This window comes from Polistes dominula, unplaced genomic scaffold (genome assembly GCF_049000335.1).
Source record: "Polistes dominula isolate Pdom_NZ unplaced genomic scaffold, Pdom_raw_medaka contig_20, whole genome shotgun sequence".
NCBI classification, from domain to species: Eukaryota; Metazoa; Arthropoda; class Insecta; order Hymenoptera; family Vespidae; genus Polistes; species Polistes dominula.
The window spans coordinates 5,793,626-5,813,858 of NW_028301147.1; the positions used below are offsets into that span (position 1 = coordinate 5,793,626).

Consider the following 20,233-nt stretch of genomic DNA (forward strand, 5'->3'; position numbering starts at 1 on the left):
ATCTCGATTAAATAAGAAAAAGAATGAAGAAAAATAAAACAACAACGTATCGTTTAAATAAATATTTAATAAAAAGATTATCTATAATAAGTTAATAAAGATAGAAATTAATGTTTATTCGTGTTACATTTAATTCAAAGGAGAGAAATTAAGCTCTGTTTAAACGTTAACTTTAGACATCGAACAGGTTTCCTGGTTTATTGTTTACCCTCGATCGTATATCAAAAAGAATCATTAATGACGCTATAACATATTCAATGACTTGACTATGGTATCGGTGACGAAATCCTTGGAATTGTCAAAGCTGAAAGTGGGAATAAGAGAGAAACAAAAAGAGAGGAAGAGACAGAGACAGAGAAAGGGAAGGAAGAGAATGAGGGTGAACAGGAGGGAAATAAAGAGAGAGAGAGAGAGAGAGAGAGAGATAGGAGGGGAAAGAGAGAAGGAAAGGGAGAGAACTCGAATCGGCGATGTCGGTCTGCGGTCACGACGAGCCAAAGTGACAGGCAGTACCTGCATAATGACTCGACTGCGGCCGTGCAATGCGGCGCGCAAGCTCGTTCTACGATATACTATTGTCCCCACTCTGACCCTCCATCGAACTCCCCACTCTTATAGTTTTATTACTATCACATGGAATACATATTACAAAATCTACAGCAGCAATAGCAGAAAGACAAACATACTCTAATAGCAGACACTTCTGAACTTGTTTAAACGTCTTTCGTCAAGAATTTTGTTCTTTCTTTCTTTATAACGTTAATAAGGAAAAAACGTTTAATCTTTTCTCATGTTATTATTATTCTTATAAAATCTTCTTTTTTCTTTTTTGTAAGCTATTTATTTTTAATTAATTTTAATTTCCTTTTTTGTTCTTTTTGTTTTAATTAATCATAAGATCTACAGTTTCTTCTATTCTTAGGAGAGCTTTCTGATTAGTTGGCAAAATTTTCAATATAACGGCTTTTTGTTAAATTGATGTTGATTTTGTCCTTGAGATTTATCATTTGGATAATCATTTGGAACTATGGTGAAGATGTTGAAGGGATTATTCCAGTAATAGGTAGATAGTACTATAGAGAGAAAATAAATACTTTATTCTGTTTAATAATTTATTTTTCGTTTATTATTCTTTCGAATGATGTTTTTCTTCTAATATGGATTAAATCAAGCTCTATAGTATTTTAGATTTTTATTTACTTTTTATAAATAATCGAACTATTCTAAATGTTTTAAGGATTATTGATTGTTATATTTGTCGATATATATTTGTGTCTAACTAGAGTTGTTTAATGTATTTTATAAATGTTTTAGGTGTTATACTCGTTGTATATGTGGTAAACTGTAATATTTACTTAATTTATAAAACATATACTGTAAATTATGATAAAAATTTATTAAAAATGTATTCAATTGTTTTTTTGCAGAGATATTTTTGATATATGATGTTACTTTTTGAGACACAAGTGACTGGACTTTTTTAACATATCTTAGAGATTGAAAGACCGTATGGTGTAAATAACTAATAATTCTTATTAACGTTTACATTTAACTAATTATAAATTCCTTCTACACGTCTCTTATAATGATCGCGAAACGAAACTAGTTACATATACATCACAAACTTCTCATTTGAATCTCCGGCACGTATTCGCGAAAACGTGACTAACTTTGTCTACGGATACCAATACAGTAATTGCATAATTCGATCCTACCGAATTAAGTTTTAATTTTACTAACGCTCAGAAGTGTGACCGCGTATTCAATTGTACGTAAAAGTAATTGTCATATATAAAATGCACAACGAATATTTCACTTATTTCTACCATAGTAACAAAAAATATATTTTTTGCACAAATCTGTCATCTACTTTGTTTTTCTCTTTCCTTTTTTATTTATTTATTTTTTTATTTTGTATCGGAAAGTAAAAAAAATATCTTACGAACATGGAAAGAAAAAGTAACGTAATCTTTGGTTAAAAAATTTTCCTTTATCTTAACAAAAATTATAATCGTACCAACGTTGTGGGACAAAGTACAGAATAATAAAAAACAACTCGATCTTATAATTAAAACATATTAATTATATGCAAATATAAATGGTTTTACATGGTAGTGCTACCAAATAAATGATACAATATGAAGATGACCTATGCGCAAAAAAAAACAAATAAACACTTATTTCATTCCCAGTTTTCACACGCCCAAAGATTAATGACGCAATCAATATTTAATTAAATTTCATCAAAGATCCAACCAATCAACATTTAATTTAATTTTTTATAAAATCTATACTCATCTTGTATAGAAAATTATTTCTATTAAAATATTTATTTACCCGTCAAATTTTAATGCGACTTGAATGCAAGTCATAGTAAATGCATTCAATCAAAATCTATGAAATTGCCGTAATTATTCATTTAGAAAAAAAAAAAAAGAATAACAACATAGAAAATTAAAACGAAGCCTAATTTGAATACTTTTCAATCAAATGCAACTATTATTATTATTATTGTTATTATTATTAGTAGTATTAATATTATTATTATTATTATTATTATTATTATTATTATTATTATTATTAGTATTATTATTATTATTATTAGTATTATTATCATTATTATTAAAGCGGTGAGAAATTAAATGAATCGAACAAAAATCGATTTATAACGAATTTATTATGAAAAAGCTTACGACATTTAAAATTCACTATACGTGAATAATAATTTTTATATTTTCTTTTATAAACAATGATTTCTACGCTTCCTCCCCTTTTACAAGTTATACATTATATACTTTCTATATTATATGTTTCGTAAACAGGACTAAACTCGTCCCATATTTTAATATGGGAGCGTGTGAAAACCTGGTGGGAGTAATTAAAATTTGTATTCTTTGTAGAATTGCATGCACTCTGTTAGTTCTTGTACACACACTGAATCACAATATATGTATGCTTGTGTGTTATGCCTGCATATCTATATATATATGTGTATATATATAGATACATAGATCGATCTAAGATCGTACATGCCTCAGCACGCATACACATCTATATATAGTCTATAATATGATTCTTTCGTACTTATGACATTAATAGTATATTTTACATGCAAAAACAAAATTTTTTTTTATCACAGTGGGACAGCATACATTTGTTAATAATATAATATTATGTCGATAAATTCTGCTTCTCATTTTTCTCTCTCTTTTCTTCTTCTCATATCTCTTTCTTCATCATCCATTCTCCATTCTCCATCCGTCTATTTCATCCATTCTCGATCCGTAATCATATTTGTTCACTTTGCAGCATACACACGTGTTGTACATCACTCGCACAATGTTTTAATTCTCCAAATTTTCATTGTTACATGATTTTTTTTTGTATACCATTCTTATCATTCAGTTTTTTTTTCTCGCGAGTATTTGGACACAAATACTATGTACAAAAATGGCAAGGATTGAAAAATGGATAGCGCTTGAAAGATGCTCTTTTTTATTGAAATTAATTATAGAAAAGATTATCTAATTAGCGCACTCTCCTATCTCGAATTTGTTTTCATTAATGTTTTATATTTATATGTGACCAATTTCGAATATAAAAAGAATTAAGTATTATTTTATTAGCAAATTTTTGTCGACTTTGATATCTTGATATATCAAATCGGAGAATATATATGAAATATTCAATTTAACGAATACGTTCACGAATTGACATATTCTTTTTCTTTTTTTTTTTTAATCATTTTTATCATTTTCGTAGTGAAAAATTACTTTTTGTATTATTTTTTACAAACTTTTTATCTTTGAAATCAGTCACGTATGCTCCCATTTGTATTTGTTCCTATTAAAATTTAATTGGAAAACGTCGAGTTTTCACTTTTTAAAAAGATACTCGATATATTTGAGTAGATATTTAGCTTTCGTCTGAATAAAGTCAAACGTGCATCTTCCATATGCTCGGATTATCTATTTGAAAATTTGTTGGTACTTTTCAGTATGGTAAAATTGCTATTGAAATGCACTACACCATCCTTAAATCTTTCAACTATACCGTCGAGGAATTCGTAAAGTTGTGAGTCGATACGCATTAATTAATAAAGCGATTATTTTCCAGTAATATAAGTTCGTGAATAAGTCGATCGTTTTACTTTTCAATAGATCTTATTTAATTACAAGAAAATTCTGCGGAGTATTATTTACGAGCGTTTTATCTTGTGCACACACGCACACACGTTCTCTTCGTGTTTTTATACACGAATAAACACACATACGCATAAACAACTGCATATACGCACGCACATGTGTAAACTTGTAATTTCTTCATCGTAGATTATACTGTTTCTTTGTACACACTATACGTAGTGTCTTATTTTTATTGTAGTGGTACATATTATCGATTATGCAATTCTGATAGTTCAGCATAGAGGCGTAAGACAATTTTTGTTATTTCTATATATTACGTGTGTATGTATATATATTTATTAGTTCTATATTATAGATTGGTCTACTTAATTCTCCCTCTTGATAATATATTCTAAATCAATCTGTTTTATTTTATTGTTATTTCTTTATATTGAAATGTACTATCAGAGACAATTAATCGTACGCGTAGAACTAACTTACTTTAAAAAGTTCTTAATAAAGATATTGTTCATTTCAATTGAAATCATCGAACCTGAGTTCTGCCTCTGAAGCCACTGAAAAGATTTCATTTTAATGCTATCGATCATGACGGACAGTAGTTTAAATTTTTACGTATATATATATACAAATAGATAAAGGCGAATGTCGTATTTCCTTTAAAGGAATTGACAAGGAAAATAAACGAATAGGTTTTCATTCGTAGATATATTGTATATCTGATCAATTAGTATTATAATTAAACAATTTTGATTCACGTTTTTCGTGGTGATCGTTTATTAAATCAAAACGTAATTCATCGTCATTGAGAAAAACGTATTTTAAATATAATGAGTCGGGTTGGATAATAATCTCCTTCTCTAAAAAGAAACAATCGACATTGTAATTTGTTTTTGTTTTCTTGCACTTTTTTTCCACTTTACGACGGCAATATCTATTCGTAAAAGTTTACGAATTAAAATTGTTATCTTCGTCATTATTATTATTATCATCATTGTCATTAATACTAACAATATTATTATCATAAACGTTGTAACAATATCAATATTCATACAATTTGATTATCAACTTGTCGCACAATTCTTGCTGCAAGACTCCCCCTCCCTCGTTTCTCTATCTCTACCTTTATCTTATTCTCTTTCTCTCTTGAAGTGAACTTAATGAGAATATCTTACTACTTTTATCATTTTATTATCACCATTTATCTTAACAGATACCAACATCGATTGGTTAATATCATAAACAGATTGGATTAATATCATAAACATCTTATATCGTACACAATTTCTCTCCATCGCTCTCTCTCTCTCTCTCTCTCTTTCTCTCCTTTTTTATTTCTCACTTGTCATTTATTCAATCTGGTTCAAATTGTACAAAAAGCTAAGGCAACGATTATTCGTTACACGTATACTTATACATACAAACATACAAACACAATAGACTCAAGTACACACACACATACGCTCTTTTATATAACTCCGCATTAATTTTCAGAGATCACATATTCAATGGTTATAGACTGCGCATTAACAAATCGAATCCTTTTTTTATCCATATATTAAATTTAAACCACAATTTAGTTTTTCCGAGCTTTTCTATAATTGAATGTGCACGTTAAATATCTTTTTTCTCGACTATTTTTTCTTTTATTTATTTATTTTCATTTTTATTTTTATTTTTATTTTTTTTCTTATTTTTTTTTTTTTTTTTTTACTTTTCCCCAATTTCTTCATCAAAAAAGTACTTCATTTTAAACCACAAAAACTTATTGACATTTCTTCTTCAAACGAAAGAAGCGAATTCTTTCGCAAGATTTTAGTTAAATCCTACAAAAATAATTTCGTGAATTGTCCAGAGATGCATGGACGTGTTTCGTTTATTTAACAAACGAAATATTAAACATCTCGCTCACAAATTTCGTAACTTTGTAAAAAGATCATTCAAATCGGTCCTGCCGTTATAAAACAATCCCCAGTGACATTCTTTATTCGTCTCCTCTTTAAAGTTATTCTTTTTCTTTCATTTTCTTTTCTCTTTTGTACAAACGGAATAATATATTCAGGCTCTCTCGGATATATATGTAATTATAATATTATAATTATAATTATTATTATATAATATTATTATTATTATTATTATTATTATTATTATTATTATTATTATTACTATTATTATTACTATTATTATTATTATTATTATTATCATCAATTTTTAATAAAAACAAAGCACCGAAAACGATATCTTTTACATACACATATAACCGTAATGACCGAGCTAACAAAAGAAAAGAAGAAAAACTAAATCATTGCTGTATTTCAAATTAGTTTAGTCCAATTTTTCAAAATCTATTTCCCAAGAGCTCTGTTAGTTTATATGTTTAGAGAAAGTTTTGATTAAATACTCCAAGATAAATCGATCAGTCTAATCTAACACATTAATGATGATAATGATGATTTTTTTTATTTTTATGTAAGATGGACTTGAGAAAGCATAATAATAAAAATCAGTAAAAGTGTAAAAACACGAAAAGCAATTCGTTTCGCCGTGTATAATTTCTATTTTTAAAAATTATATATATAGTTTTAAACTAGAGCCATATGATTTTGTTATGGCTTTTAGAAAAGAAAATTATTATTATTTTTTTTTTTTAATAGATCCTAGTGTCACGGACAAAGATCAGAGAAATGATCTATATATCTAACATATTCTTTCTCTCTTTTTTTTCTGAGTTTTTTTATCTTTATTCATAATTTTATCATCTGTTCATCTTTGCATTTCGATCTTTTTCCATCTTTTGTATGATCACTAGAAAAAAATTGTTAATATATGATTCACATTTATGTACGTCGACGATTAGACACACATACACGCACATTAGACACACGCACTCGATACATTTGATATTCTCGATATTATTATATAGAGAATAAAGATTTTCCGTTCAGACACATCGTTCAACTTTCGCACATCCGTCAAATTCAATCTCCTTATCTTTTTTTCTCATCATTTCTAATTCTTTCTTTTTGTATAATTAAACTTACAGAAAATATTGAGAAGATTTTTTTTCGCAGATGACAATTCATGAAAATTGGAAACAATTATAACTTCTATATTTACACATTTTTGTTTACTTCTGATTTCAGTTTTTTTTTTTTTGGTAATGAATATTTGATTATACCGATCAAACGACAAATGAAATTAAAAATGTTAAAAGTCAAATTCGTTCAATTTTCGCGTGCAAAATATTATTACATTCGATCGACATGCATGAGTTTGACGAAAATAGAAGAAATATACGCATTTATATATTATAAATAATTAATTAAAGGTTTGCCTTGAAAGTAAGTAAAAATATATCCATATTTTTATGTGGATATACATATATACACATATGTATATGAATGTATGGCTTTTTGTATCGTTTTCCCTTTTTCTATCTTTCTCTCTCTCACCGTCCATTACACTTCACTTTCTATTCATCCCTTATGTCACGCAAACCGAACGTTGTAATAACATGGTTTTTCTCCCCATCTTTTCGAGAACAAACACTGATTTTAAAAAGTGAATGAAGACAAGCATACAAAAGAAGAAATTATTATTCGACCGGATGTCGAATTATAAAAAGAAATAAGTGCGAAACAACGTTGCTAAAGACATTTCTTCATAATCAATCCTTCAAATTCAATTAAATTAATTACGTGTGAAAAATATATTATTTCTTTTAGTTATTACTATATCGCGTTATAAAACCTACTATCTACCAATATGGTACGCATGATAATGATGTAAAACTAAATAATTGACTGACCGCAGAATGAATCGTAAAAATCGAGTAATTTTTTTTCTTCTAAATTTTCCCCACGAAAAAAAGAACGAACTCTCGAATATGATTGCAAAATACATGAAAAAAGGTGGTAGGGGCGCCCTTTTTCGTCTAGAGAAAAGGCAAACCGATCGACGCTGGTAATACGTGCGAATAGCACAAGTTTTTTTTAATATCCTACGTCCAACCAAACAAACGATCCAACGACACGGCAACAAACGATCGAGTTCAGAACTGGCACGCAACTGGACGATCACGAAATACAAGCCTATCGAGGCATCACAATTCGTATTCCCTGTTTCTTTTTTCCCCCTTTTATTTTCGTATAAAAAAGACCTAATCTACCTAACGTCTAAGTTATTCAAAGCCTTAAAGATGAAGAACGGGCCTTTCATTTTGCAAATACTACGTGTCCACCTTCTCTTTCTCTCTCTCTTTCTTTTTCATTCTATCGCTGCTGCTTCTTCTTCCTCCTCTTCTTTTTCTTCTTTTTCTTCTTCCTTACCATCCCTTTTAGTTATCCTTTCGTATATAAGAAAACAAAAAAAAACATATTACGAAAGATACTAAGAAAGAAAAAGAAAGAAAACGTGTCAGCACCTTTCGCCTCTTTTTGTACTTAGAGATCGGAATGATAACTATGTTTTTGAGCGTTCAAGTTGAAAATAAATGATGACAATAATTTATTATAACGTTGCTCACATTACAATTTCTATCATTTACAACGTATGTTGAGAGATGTACATACGTATTATAAGACGGTCACTCGATCGTATCATTTACGGAATTCATACTCGCGAGCATACTTGATCATTCGTTTATAGCATTTGATATGACAAATATGGTAGATAACCTCGATACACTCTTACATTTACTGACCGCTCCGTAAATGCAAGATTTCTCAAGGCACACTCCCATATCTTAATTATGAGTCGCACTAAACGACGACGTTAGGATCTTTTTTCAATTATTTTTTGTTGATTATATTTCTCCCTTTAAACACGCGATCGAGTTATGCTTTCCGAGTAAAAATGGTAAGAACAAAAATTCATGATTACATGAAAAAATACCATAAATAAAAACGTCACTAGTGTTACCGAAGCTTAATTTGAAAAAAGCGGAAAACCTGACAAATATTCGATCTTCAAATGCCAATGGGTTACTTAAAATTTTGTTAACAATTTTTTTTAACTGCGTATTATAAACGAGAAAGCTAAATGACGAGATTGAGTTCCCTTAAAATATTTAGTAATAGGTAAACTTTACAACGATAAGAAAACAAATATAAAAAAAAAAAGAAGATAAAATCGAAAATTAAAGAATAACATTGAATAAAATGATAAACCAGATATTATCTCTTTCCCTCTCTCTCCCTCTCTTTCTCTCTTTCTTTCTCACTGATCCGAAATCACAGACAATATTATTTTCTTGTTTAAAATCGTACATAACCCATGCGGGTCTGGCACAATACTTATAATCTATACATTATATAAAAAACTTCTTGCACCTCTGAAGAAATTTCGTTGTAACAAGCACCGAAATATAACGAGTATATATATATATATACTTATATATACATATATATTTTTTTAAATCGGTGGCTAAGCGCTAAAAACTATATTTCGCGATATTAAAGTGTTCGTATCATTATATCACGAATAATCTCTCCTTAATTTCTCGGAATTAAACTACAACTATACAAACTCTGGAAATTTCCGAGACCCGAAGATCGACTTTTAAATTGATGATTTTGAAAATATAATCTATGATATCGTTCATAAGATCCGGTGCAACAGAAGTTTTAACCACCGATACAATCTAAATCACTCAACAAAGTTTAAAAAGTAATTGAAAAAAAAGAAAGAAAAAATATATTTAAAATAAAACCGTACGCGAAAACATATATATTTTTTTAAAAGTTTTCGGACACCCTTAATCTTCGCTATAATAACTACATTAATATTTAAATTTACAAGAAATACATCTACCCTGATTATCAACGGGACTTTGTGATCTAATTAAGCGAAGAGTGATTTAGTTGTTAAACTACAAATATTCTCCCGGTCGTAATTACGTTTTCGATTGAAAAATTAGATTTTAAGATGTGACAAAGATTTTATAAAGACTTGTGAATCAGCGAAATGTATTTTGGTATCCGACACAATGTCTATCATCAATCCGTAAGAAAAGTACACAAAAGCAATATTAAAAGTGAATCGTTGGTCGATTAATCTGAAATATAATTATTAATGCTCCTCCCGGTTAAATTTTGCCAAATTCATTCATAATTAGATATGAATTAATTTCAGTAAAATCAAAATAAACAATCATTTAAAACAAAGATATAAATCTCCAACAAATAACAGAAAAAAGGAAACACTGGTGTAACTTTTATACACCCATATGTAAAATAGAATAATTGTCAATATTTAGTGCAGTTTTTTATAGGAGGAGCTTTAATAGGCAGCAAAAAATAATAAAAAGACATACTGCTGCCAAAATTTGTTGTCTGCTCTTACTACTACCTACTATTACTGCTTTCACTACAGGTACTTCTATATCTAGGACCTCCGATAATTATTATCGCTATCGCTATGCCTTAGAGTTATCAGCATAATTCTTCACATTTTGAAATATTCTGGTAAAAAGAAAAATAATCCTTTTTATAATCCTTCCCTCAGAAGGTGCAACGTTATTACAAGTTCTCCTCGTATTTATCTTCTATCGCATATACATATGAATTTAAATTCATAAAGTACGTTTTCTTTTTTTCGTTCATTCCTTTTACGTGACCGATTCTTGCGTAAAGTCACGCACAAGTATCTGAAGTTATCAAACAATTTTGACCAGATTGATAAACATATAAATATTACGTATGACTTATAAAATGTTGATTTTCCAAACTTCGTGTAAATTGGGGTTGGTTTTCGAGAGGTCGTTTAAACTGTATTTGATTTTGCGTGGGCATATGCATTTGAAGTTGCATTTGTTGAGTCTGTAGCTGTGCCAGAGCCGTGGATGGTGCAAAAGCCGGATAAGCCAATGTCGTGCTAAGACTTTCGTTATGCTCCTCGAGAGAATTTTGAGCATAATGTAGAACTAGATGTTTCAAGCTCTCATGAATATTGTAGGGTTCAGCAAAACCGTAACCTCGTTCAGTTGCATATATGATACAGTGATTTACAGTACCGTTGCACCTACAAATTTAATAGAAATGCGAATAGTAAGAATATCCTTCGTTGAATCAAAGTCCTTTTTACAAGTTTCTTTGTTAAAATGAAATAACTTACATAATCGACAAAGCATATTGGCCAGTTCTTGATCTTCGTACAAGGAACGTGCCATCCGGCCGACCAGCAAGAATATGATCAGCATCGGAACGTGATCCTTCCAAAAAGAGCCAAGTCTTCTCCTCTGTATGTACTTCTAAATCAACTTCTTGAAGATCTCCGTATACTAAATCGCCGACTAATGGATTTGTAAGTGAATGATTTAGCACTAACTGATTGATTTTGTTTGCCGTCATGCCATTTTTCTTCAGCCATCTAGCGGAAATAAGAAAATAAGATGCAAACTTAATACAATCTGATTGTGAAATGAATTGTTATGGCGAGAATAAATGAAAATCATCAACGTACGTGAAATGTTTGTCCCTTTGCCTCACTAGTTGAATAATTTCCGGCTTTAACTTATGCATTTCTCTTTCAAGAGTTCTATTATAAGCGATTCGCTGCTTTAAACTATCATCTAATTGTTCTTTACTGTCTTCTAAAGATTTCAATCTGCGTTTCAACAGCTCTGCATTTTCGGTTAGGCTGTAATAATTATAATACTTACATGAAAAACGGTATATTACGTAATGAAAAACATGAGGCCTATCAAAAGTGATTACAAGAAACGATTGTTAATATTTTTATTTAAACAATTTGTTTATTTTATCGAAAGAGATGGATAATATATCATGATATCATTTTTCCTAAACTAATAAAATTTGTAAAATTTGTAACAAATAAAAAATACACTTTTTTATGTTTACAATATTTTTCGCAGACCGATTTATACATATTTATTTATTTAAAAAAACTTACGTCGATATCTCGTGCGGCTGAGCTTCTTTTTGGAACTTTTCCTGCAATTTCATTTGATCCTCAAACATTTTAATCGCTTCTGAAAATGCTTCCAGAGCTTGTCTTTTTAATTGAACCTCGTAAGCCGTTTTACTGTACAATTCGGAACAATCTTGATATTGTCGACACGTATCAACTATTTCTTTGCTCAGTTCAGCAAACTTTTGTTTGACCGTTGCCATGTCCGTTGTACTTGCAATCTCGTCGTCCTATTTTTAATTTAAATAAAAAAAAATTTATAGTATCTAAATTTATCATAAATTATATATATTTGTAATTAAAATAACTTACTTGTTGAAAACGTGATACAGGATATAGTAACTTGATATCCAAAGTAGAATTATATTGAGCCAAAGAACAATTCCTGTAGTAATCCACCAACTCGATAACCGAATGAAAATTATACGGTTCGGAAAAGCCATAATTTCCATTTCGATGACAAATTTTGATAAGCTTATTTGTACCACCTTTACGTAACGTCAGAGTATATTCACCTCCTTTGGAAGACGCATTGCGAACTAGGAAAGTGCCATCGGGCGAATCAATCATTTTTTCATTTACTTCATCTCTCGTTATATCTCCCCAATACCATTCAGCTTCCTGAAGCGTTCGTGGCCTATAAACAATTTTTTAAGATAACACAAAAACTAAATTCAATTTTTTTTTATTTCTTTTTTGTTGTCGAAATTTATACCTTTATTAATATATTAAATATATATATATATATAGAATTCGTAAACAAATTGAGCTTTTGAGTTGAGCCCAAACTGGACCAAGACTCGAATCAGGATTTTTTCTTTTTCACGCGACTACTCTAATTTTTGATCAACTTCCTCACGAATGACTATTTTATTTGAAATTGAAGTGACGTTTGATCCCATGTATATATAAAATAAAATAACTTGGTACAATGACTATTGAAGACACTTTTGTATTATTCGTCTACTCACTGCGTGATTCTATAATATACACTTTTTGTTCGCCTACTACTCACTACAAAAACCTTAACAGGTTTTGAATATTTGTCTATTCATTACTCTTGTAGTGAACTACTCGTTAATGAACTATTTATAGATTCAAACTACTAACCCGTAAACGTTCGTACGTCTATACAGCAGTTAAACATAGAACAAAATGTAGTATTTTCAGATTTTGTAACCTAAGTAAAGTGATCGGTTCTACAGATTAGATAGAAACCTAATCCCATAGGTTTTTTCTCAACTTTCTAAGCTTTTCTCTTATTTATGTTATCTTGAAATACATAAATCTCTTAACCTAAAGGTCATGTTTCGCTACATCTTTTTAAAATATTTTTATCTTTATGTCTATCCTATTATTAAACATATATTAAATATTTATATATTTAATTATAGAATATAAAATAAAGGATAAAAAATAAAATATTTATCTATATATATTTAATATATTAAATAATATCTTTAAATATATTTATTTATATCGTAATTTTGATGATTCCATTACAAGAAATAAAAGCTTTTACCTATGAGACTGTTGATCCTTGCCACTGTCTCCAGCAGAACCCGATTTTTCAGTCGTATTATCTTCTTCAAGAACAGGAAATGAATCTAGAACAGGAAACTGAGGTCTCGAAAATTTTCGTGGTGGAAGCTGTGGAGCACTAGCAAATTCGGGCAATCTTTCGTTCCAATCAACGTGCAGCAACAGTAGTTCCATTATCCTTATGTAAGCTTTTGTATTGTGTATAATTTGTCTAGAATATAAATGTAAAATGTATAAGTAGATATTATGTGTAAATATAAAAAAGATAGTGAGAAAAAATTAATATGAATTACTAATAATTAGGATATTGTACACACGTATACTCACATGATTCGTTCCCAGGGCGGCCTAATAAATATATGACGAAACACTTGGACAAGTACAGTGGGTGGTTCCGTGTAACCCCTCCCATGTTGCAACTGACATATACGACAAAAGTGAGACATCAAGTGAAACAACGTACTCCGATGATGTTCCGGAAGTTCAGTAACAAGTTGTCCTAAGCGGGCAGCACACTGCTCGTCACTTCTCATATCTGAATAAACGTAAATGATTGCCTTGTTAATATCATTCCATAAATCATATACTTAAAAACCAACATTTAAAAAATATTTACTTGATGCTTCTAGGAACCTGTCATAAAATTGTACCGGTATTACTGGATCTGGTAATTCTTGCAGGAACATTTTCAAAACGCTTGCGATGCATTGAGGGGTATATTGATCCAAATCTGCGTTGCGCACGTCTGCATGGAACAATTGATTTAAAATTTAAATTTCAAGTGTTTTAATAATTCAACAAAATGATATTTAAATAGTTCATAGGTGAAAGCTACTATTGTACTTTCAGTACAATTTTTTCAAATTTGTTTTGAAAAAACTTTCATTTTTTCAAATTTTATTAAACTATTTGATCGATACTTCATTTTTCACATTGAAAATAAATTTATTTACAACTTAAATTTAACGCCGCTTAATGAACATTAGTTTTATAACTATTCAATAATAAACGACACAACAATGTGGATTATATAATCAATTCTCTCTACTTTTTGTTTTGTAATGTTAATCGATTTAGAAAATGAGTGACTCATTTAAATTCATGAGTGATTCATTCAACGTCTTACCTTCGTCCAAGTTTTGTCGTAACTCAAGGGTTTGCTCGTTAGGTTTACTGCAATAAACTTTGTAGAGATCTAGAGTCGTATCCGCATATGCTCTTTCTTCGAGAAAACGTGTACATCTTTCCACCAAGATCGGAGCAGAACGCGAAGATGTTTCGAATTGTAAACACAGGGCAAGGCCGAATACTAAATGAACAAATAAAAAATATATCATTTTCATTTTATACAGATGTATATAAGAAAAGTCAAAATGAATAGCAATATATCACTACTATCTATAACATAATATACATATGTGTCATAAGTTTTAATTTAACTAACTACATTCGTTTCTCTATCCTATAATTACATTAATAGCAACAAAAAAAGCTCATTATATAGGTTCATTTCTTTGCTCGCTCGTCGTTGAACCACGAAAAATAAATTTACACGATTGCCAGCTTTCATAAACGTAAATTGCTAATTTCCTATAGAAAGGCTAACGATGAGATAAGAATACTTCGAAGTAAGAACGAGCAGTTAAGACTATGTAATATGTTGAATCCCCGTTATACCGTTATAACGATTAGAAACTTATAGGAGCATGGGAGAAGCTAAAAAAAATCATCGAATGTTCGTAATCTAATAACGATAGAAAAACGAGGAAAGCGGATCTCCAAATAGGACACTACCAATACACAGAGAAACGTTTTTCTCCTCCTTTCTTTCTTTTTTTCTTTCTTTGACTATATCGATCTGAAAACAAATCAACAAGAGATTCATCTTTCTTTACAAGTCTGACGAGAGAAACACAGAAAATCAAACGCAACAAAGATCGAATCAAATTTATAAAAATAGGTGCTAATAAAAAATTAATGAACTATTTCTTCAGCTTCATAATATTTTTTTTATTCGATTTCTTAAATGAGACATTTCGATTGATGACACAAAATAACAGATTAAATGAATCAATTTAAATTAAGTCTCAACAAAATAGAAACGTTTGTTAGGATGTATCGTCATTGTTGAAGCACACCTGTGCTAGTCCCTTGTGCTACGTAATACTATCCTTTACTAGGGATTTATTATATTACTATACTAAGCATTTGAATCTAATAATGCGTTGAACTTTTCTTTAGGACATGCAATAGGATCAAAAGCACATTGTGCCTATTGTTCGTGTTTTGGGATCTTTAACCGAGCCCATAGCTTCTGGAATCTGTCGAACGGACAATAAATAAACACAGCAACTAGGCTCTTAGACGAAACAACCCAAGGGTTACCTATTGTCTGCCACCTATTATTGAAATATCTTTCTTTAGTTATGTGAAATGCGGTTTCTTTATGCATAGAACCAAGCACGCGTACATTTGTTTACATATTTCTGAACAATTTATCTACGAATATTAGGAAATCACTTTCTTTCTTTCTTACCGAACACTCTTTTTAAAAAAATTCGTAATTTTCCCTTTCTCTTGCAAATCATGCATTCATTCTCTCAAATAATTCAAGAGAAGTATCCAAAACATTAATTGAAACAGTATCACCATTTTAAACATTCGTCTTTGTAAATATTTTTAATTCAAGAATTCGTTCGATCTTAATATATCTTGTTTAAATAAATATTTATTAATTGTTGCACTTAAGATAATATTCGTACGCAAAATGGGATTATTTTATACAATAACTTTTCCAATATTTTGTTCTTCCCATCTCTGTTATTTTTAAATAGCCTTATGTGATTTCAAATACCATTAAATCAACAAATTATACGAATTACTTATTTGAAAAGAAAATAAATGCCTAGACTATTGTTTCATCTATTTATTAAAGGCATTTAAATTCAACATTTTTGTGGAAGCCAATAGTTTCATTCCTTTTTATAAAAAATGGATCAGAGGTAGAACGAATATCTCTTTAAACAAAACCAAAAAAAAAAAAAAAGGCAAAATTAATTAAAAATCGGTCTTACGTATATGCATAGAAAAAAATGTGAAAAATGTAGTCGAAAGAGGTCGACGTCTCGCGAATAGTATTTTTTTCTCATATCAAGCCTGTGACGTAAACGCAATTGCTACAGAGACTAGGCTAATATCTGTCCAGACTGCTCGATTGTTTATTACCCTATATAATTGTTTTATTTTCTTTTTTATTATTACTATTTTCTTCTTCTTCTCCTTTTTTTCTTCCTCATTTTGCAACTTTTTATTTTCGCATAAAAATATTATATTTAAACAAAAAGGTGTTCATATTTTCAAACGGATTGCAACGACATCAACAAACTTGTCATTGACATCATATATACCACTTGTACAATCAAAGGCGTGTATGCGTGCCTGCATTATGCAAAAGTTGAATAAAACGAGAAAGAAACGAAGTTTAAGGAGAGGAAAAGAGAGAAAGAGAGAGAGAGAGATAATAATGATGAAAAAATATAGAGGGTGAAAAGGAAGGGATGAGAAGAGGGAGTGAACATTATTTTTACGAGTACGATATATCGAGACAGCTTGTTTCCATACGAGAAGCATATCTTCTTCTTCTTCTTATACTTCATCTGGCACAAAAGAGAGCAAAAGAGAAACAGAAAAGAGAAAGAGAGAAAGATAACGAAGAAAAAAGAAGAAAAGGTTAAAATCGAGGAACATGCTATGCGAACAAGACAATATGAATGTGAAGTTAAAGAAGGAAGGCATGTCAGATAGAGGTCAACACGGAAATTCGGTATTCGTCACGAATGCCTATCGAGTCTACCACCGATTTTGTCGTAAACGATCGCACGCGCGTGCTATGCGAATGACTGATGCTCGTGCGAGTAGAATAAAACGACTGCTGAATAATTTTAAGTTTTCGATGTATCCGTGTGTACGTATATATATTAATGTATATATATATATATATATATACATTAATATATATATATATATATATATATATATATACATTAATATATATATATATATATATATATACATGTGTATATATGTATATATATACATGTATATATACATGTATATATATATATATATATATAAATACGTGCATGTATGTATGAGGTGTGTCTACATATAAATGTATACGTATACTTGTTTATATGAATATGTATGTATAGATAGATAGATGGTCAGCATTACCTCGGATATAACGAGCAAGCTAGCGATAATTTCATTTTTTAATTGCACTTAGTCACGAATATCTGGAAGCTGCGCCTGAAAATCGCATCGTTCGACGACAGACCAATCATAAGTCATCCAAGCTTCGTATATATACATACTTTAGTTTCAAATGTAATAAACGAAGCAAGCGAATGATGGTAATCGAATAAAGTAAAGAAAGAAAAAGAAAACGAAAAAAAAATAAAAATAAAAAAACCAGTAAACACGTTCTCAATGATTCTACTTTTTTTCCTTTTTTCTACATTTCTCTACCGCATAATTTTATGTTAAATTAATAATGTTGAAATTAAGTTAATAATGAATTGTAAATTTTTTTCATGGCGAATGAGTAACGCACAATGAATTCCATTTTTTTTCTAAAAATAGACACTTTTGATATATCATACCATTCGTTGCAAACGAAAAGAAAGTGTCTATTGATCGTCGTATAAATTATCATTAATTATCGTTATTATTCATTATACAAATTCGAGAAAAGCGAGTATTGCATTATGAATACTTCTCTTATACTTATTATTTCATTATTATTATGAAGATAATTCAAAAGTTCGCAATCTTATCTATAGATGATGATAATGATAATAATGTTTAAATCTTATTGATACATACTTAAGTGACATTTTATCTATAAAGATAATTTTGAAGTTTGAAATTAATCTGTCGTGTAGTTTATTAGAAAAATGCATTTGAAGAAACATAATTTAATCACTGTTTGCAGGAAACTGAATACTTTCGCAGTTGTTAATTGAAAATTAAAAACACAATCGAATGCACAGTTTATAATTCGTTTGAAGAAAAATATTAATGACTTTTATTTAAACTCACTATAAAGCTTCAAAATTCAAAAAAAAAATTAAACCAATGGGAATATAACGATTCTTTCCTACCGGATATGGCAAAAGCAATTTTATCCGATAAAATAATAATAATTATGACTTCAATTTTTATGAAATGCTAAAAAAATACTGCAGATTGACTATTATCCTAAAGGTCATACAATTACTAGAGAATATAATAATCTTCTACATCAATTAAATTAAACAATTCTGAATAATAGGCCTGATTTATAAAAATAGAAAAAAAATAAATGATAATTTTATCAACAGAATAATAATGCAAGAAGCTATACAAGAAGTTTTACGACTACAACAAAATTTGCTTTCAGATTTAGCTCCCTCAGGAGCTTCTATAGAACTTTTTTTTGTATATTATTAAAAAACAAAAGTAATTAAAAATTAAATAGTAACGTTTTCTTATTAAAAAGCAGGAAAATTTTTAAATTATTCTCATTTTTCTTTACGAGTTAAACTCAATATTTAAATATAATTTCAATACTTTAAACACATACAAATACACTCATTCGAAGTACCTGTTTTAAACATGCAGACATTTACATATTTATCTATATGTCATTAAATTCTAAAGAATATAAATTGCCAGTAATTTCTACGCGTGTATACGATCAAGGGATGACAACGTCAAACAAGATCATTGTGCTTGCTTCGTTGAGTTTAACGATCAGGCTCGGCTACTCTATCATTTGCTTGTTCTCGATGTTTTGCGTATGTGGTTCGGTAAGCTTTTCACGGAAAAATTTACCAAGACGAGAATAGTTTATTCGTTACTTTTGTTTTTTTTTTTTCTTTTTACGGAATAACGTTGAACTTGCAGTGAATGCATGCGTACGTCTGTACATAGATAGCATATGTATACTTGTATATAAATGTGTAACTGCGCGATTTCTATCGTCGCTACATTAATGGATATATGTCGTTCGGTGAATAAATTACAAAGTAAAATTACGAGATCTAACGTGTATGTACATATATTTCACATAAATATAAATATATATGTATATATATATATATATATATTTATGTATGCATTACATACGTAAGTGTATACATATCCTCTGTGAAGTCGTTAATATTTGTTTCATAGTATTCGCAGGAACGCATTTAAAGGGGCGAGGTTATTATTACAACGAATATTGGTGTGAGATACACTATGTACGACAATAAACCGATACCTATCGGAAGCCATTGTAAATTCTAACAATACACCACCACTATATGGCTCTAATTTATACTCATTTTTATAACGAGATGTAACGTACTTGAGAAAGGTGTCCTTGCCGTAAACTTCATAACTCTCCTATCGGGGCACCGACTTAGGCGCTAACTAAACACGTTTCTGACGCAATATCACAGATAATCGGCAGAACGATATTTAAAATTTTTCAATAATTTCCGTATAAACACGTATAACCCCCCATTTGATGAAGTGAACTGACAAGAAAGCAAAAAAGAGAACTTTTGCTCATTTGTTCGTGTTTGGCGATAGAC

The 20,233-nt window shown here is 29.5% G+C and overlaps 1 protein-coding gene across 4 annotated transcripts in view; it reads right to left on the reverse strand.

Annotated features, from left to right (window-relative positions):
• Positions 1-2,658: 2,658 nt before the first annotated feature.
• Pi3K21B (phosphatidylinositol 3-kinase regulatory subunit alpha) overlaps positions 2,659-20,233 on the reverse strand; it is a 30,686-nt gene continuing 13,111 nt past the window's right edge. For all 4 annotated transcript variants that reach the window (XM_089177380.1, XM_089177379.1, XM_015335205.2 and 1 more), the window contains 9 exons: positions 14,740-14,922; positions 14,230-14,358; positions 13,941-14,148; positions 13,594-13,824; positions 12,384-12,708; positions 12,054-12,301; positions 11,604-11,780; positions 11,256-11,510; positions 2,659-11,162 (listed from right to left, as the gene is read on the reverse strand). In XM_089177380.1, coding sequence (XP_089033506.1) covers positions 10,835-11,162; positions 11,256-11,510; positions 11,604-11,780; positions 12,054-12,301; positions 12,384-12,708; positions 13,594-13,824; positions 13,941-14,148; positions 14,230-14,358; positions 14,740-14,922 — 2,084 coding nt within the window. In that variant the 3' untranslated portion in view covers positions 2,659-10,834. The remainder of the gene's footprint in view (positions 11,163-11,255; positions 11,511-11,603; positions 11,781-12,053; positions 12,302-12,383; positions 12,709-13,593; positions 13,825-13,940; positions 14,149-14,229; positions 14,359-14,739; positions 14,923-20,233) is intronic.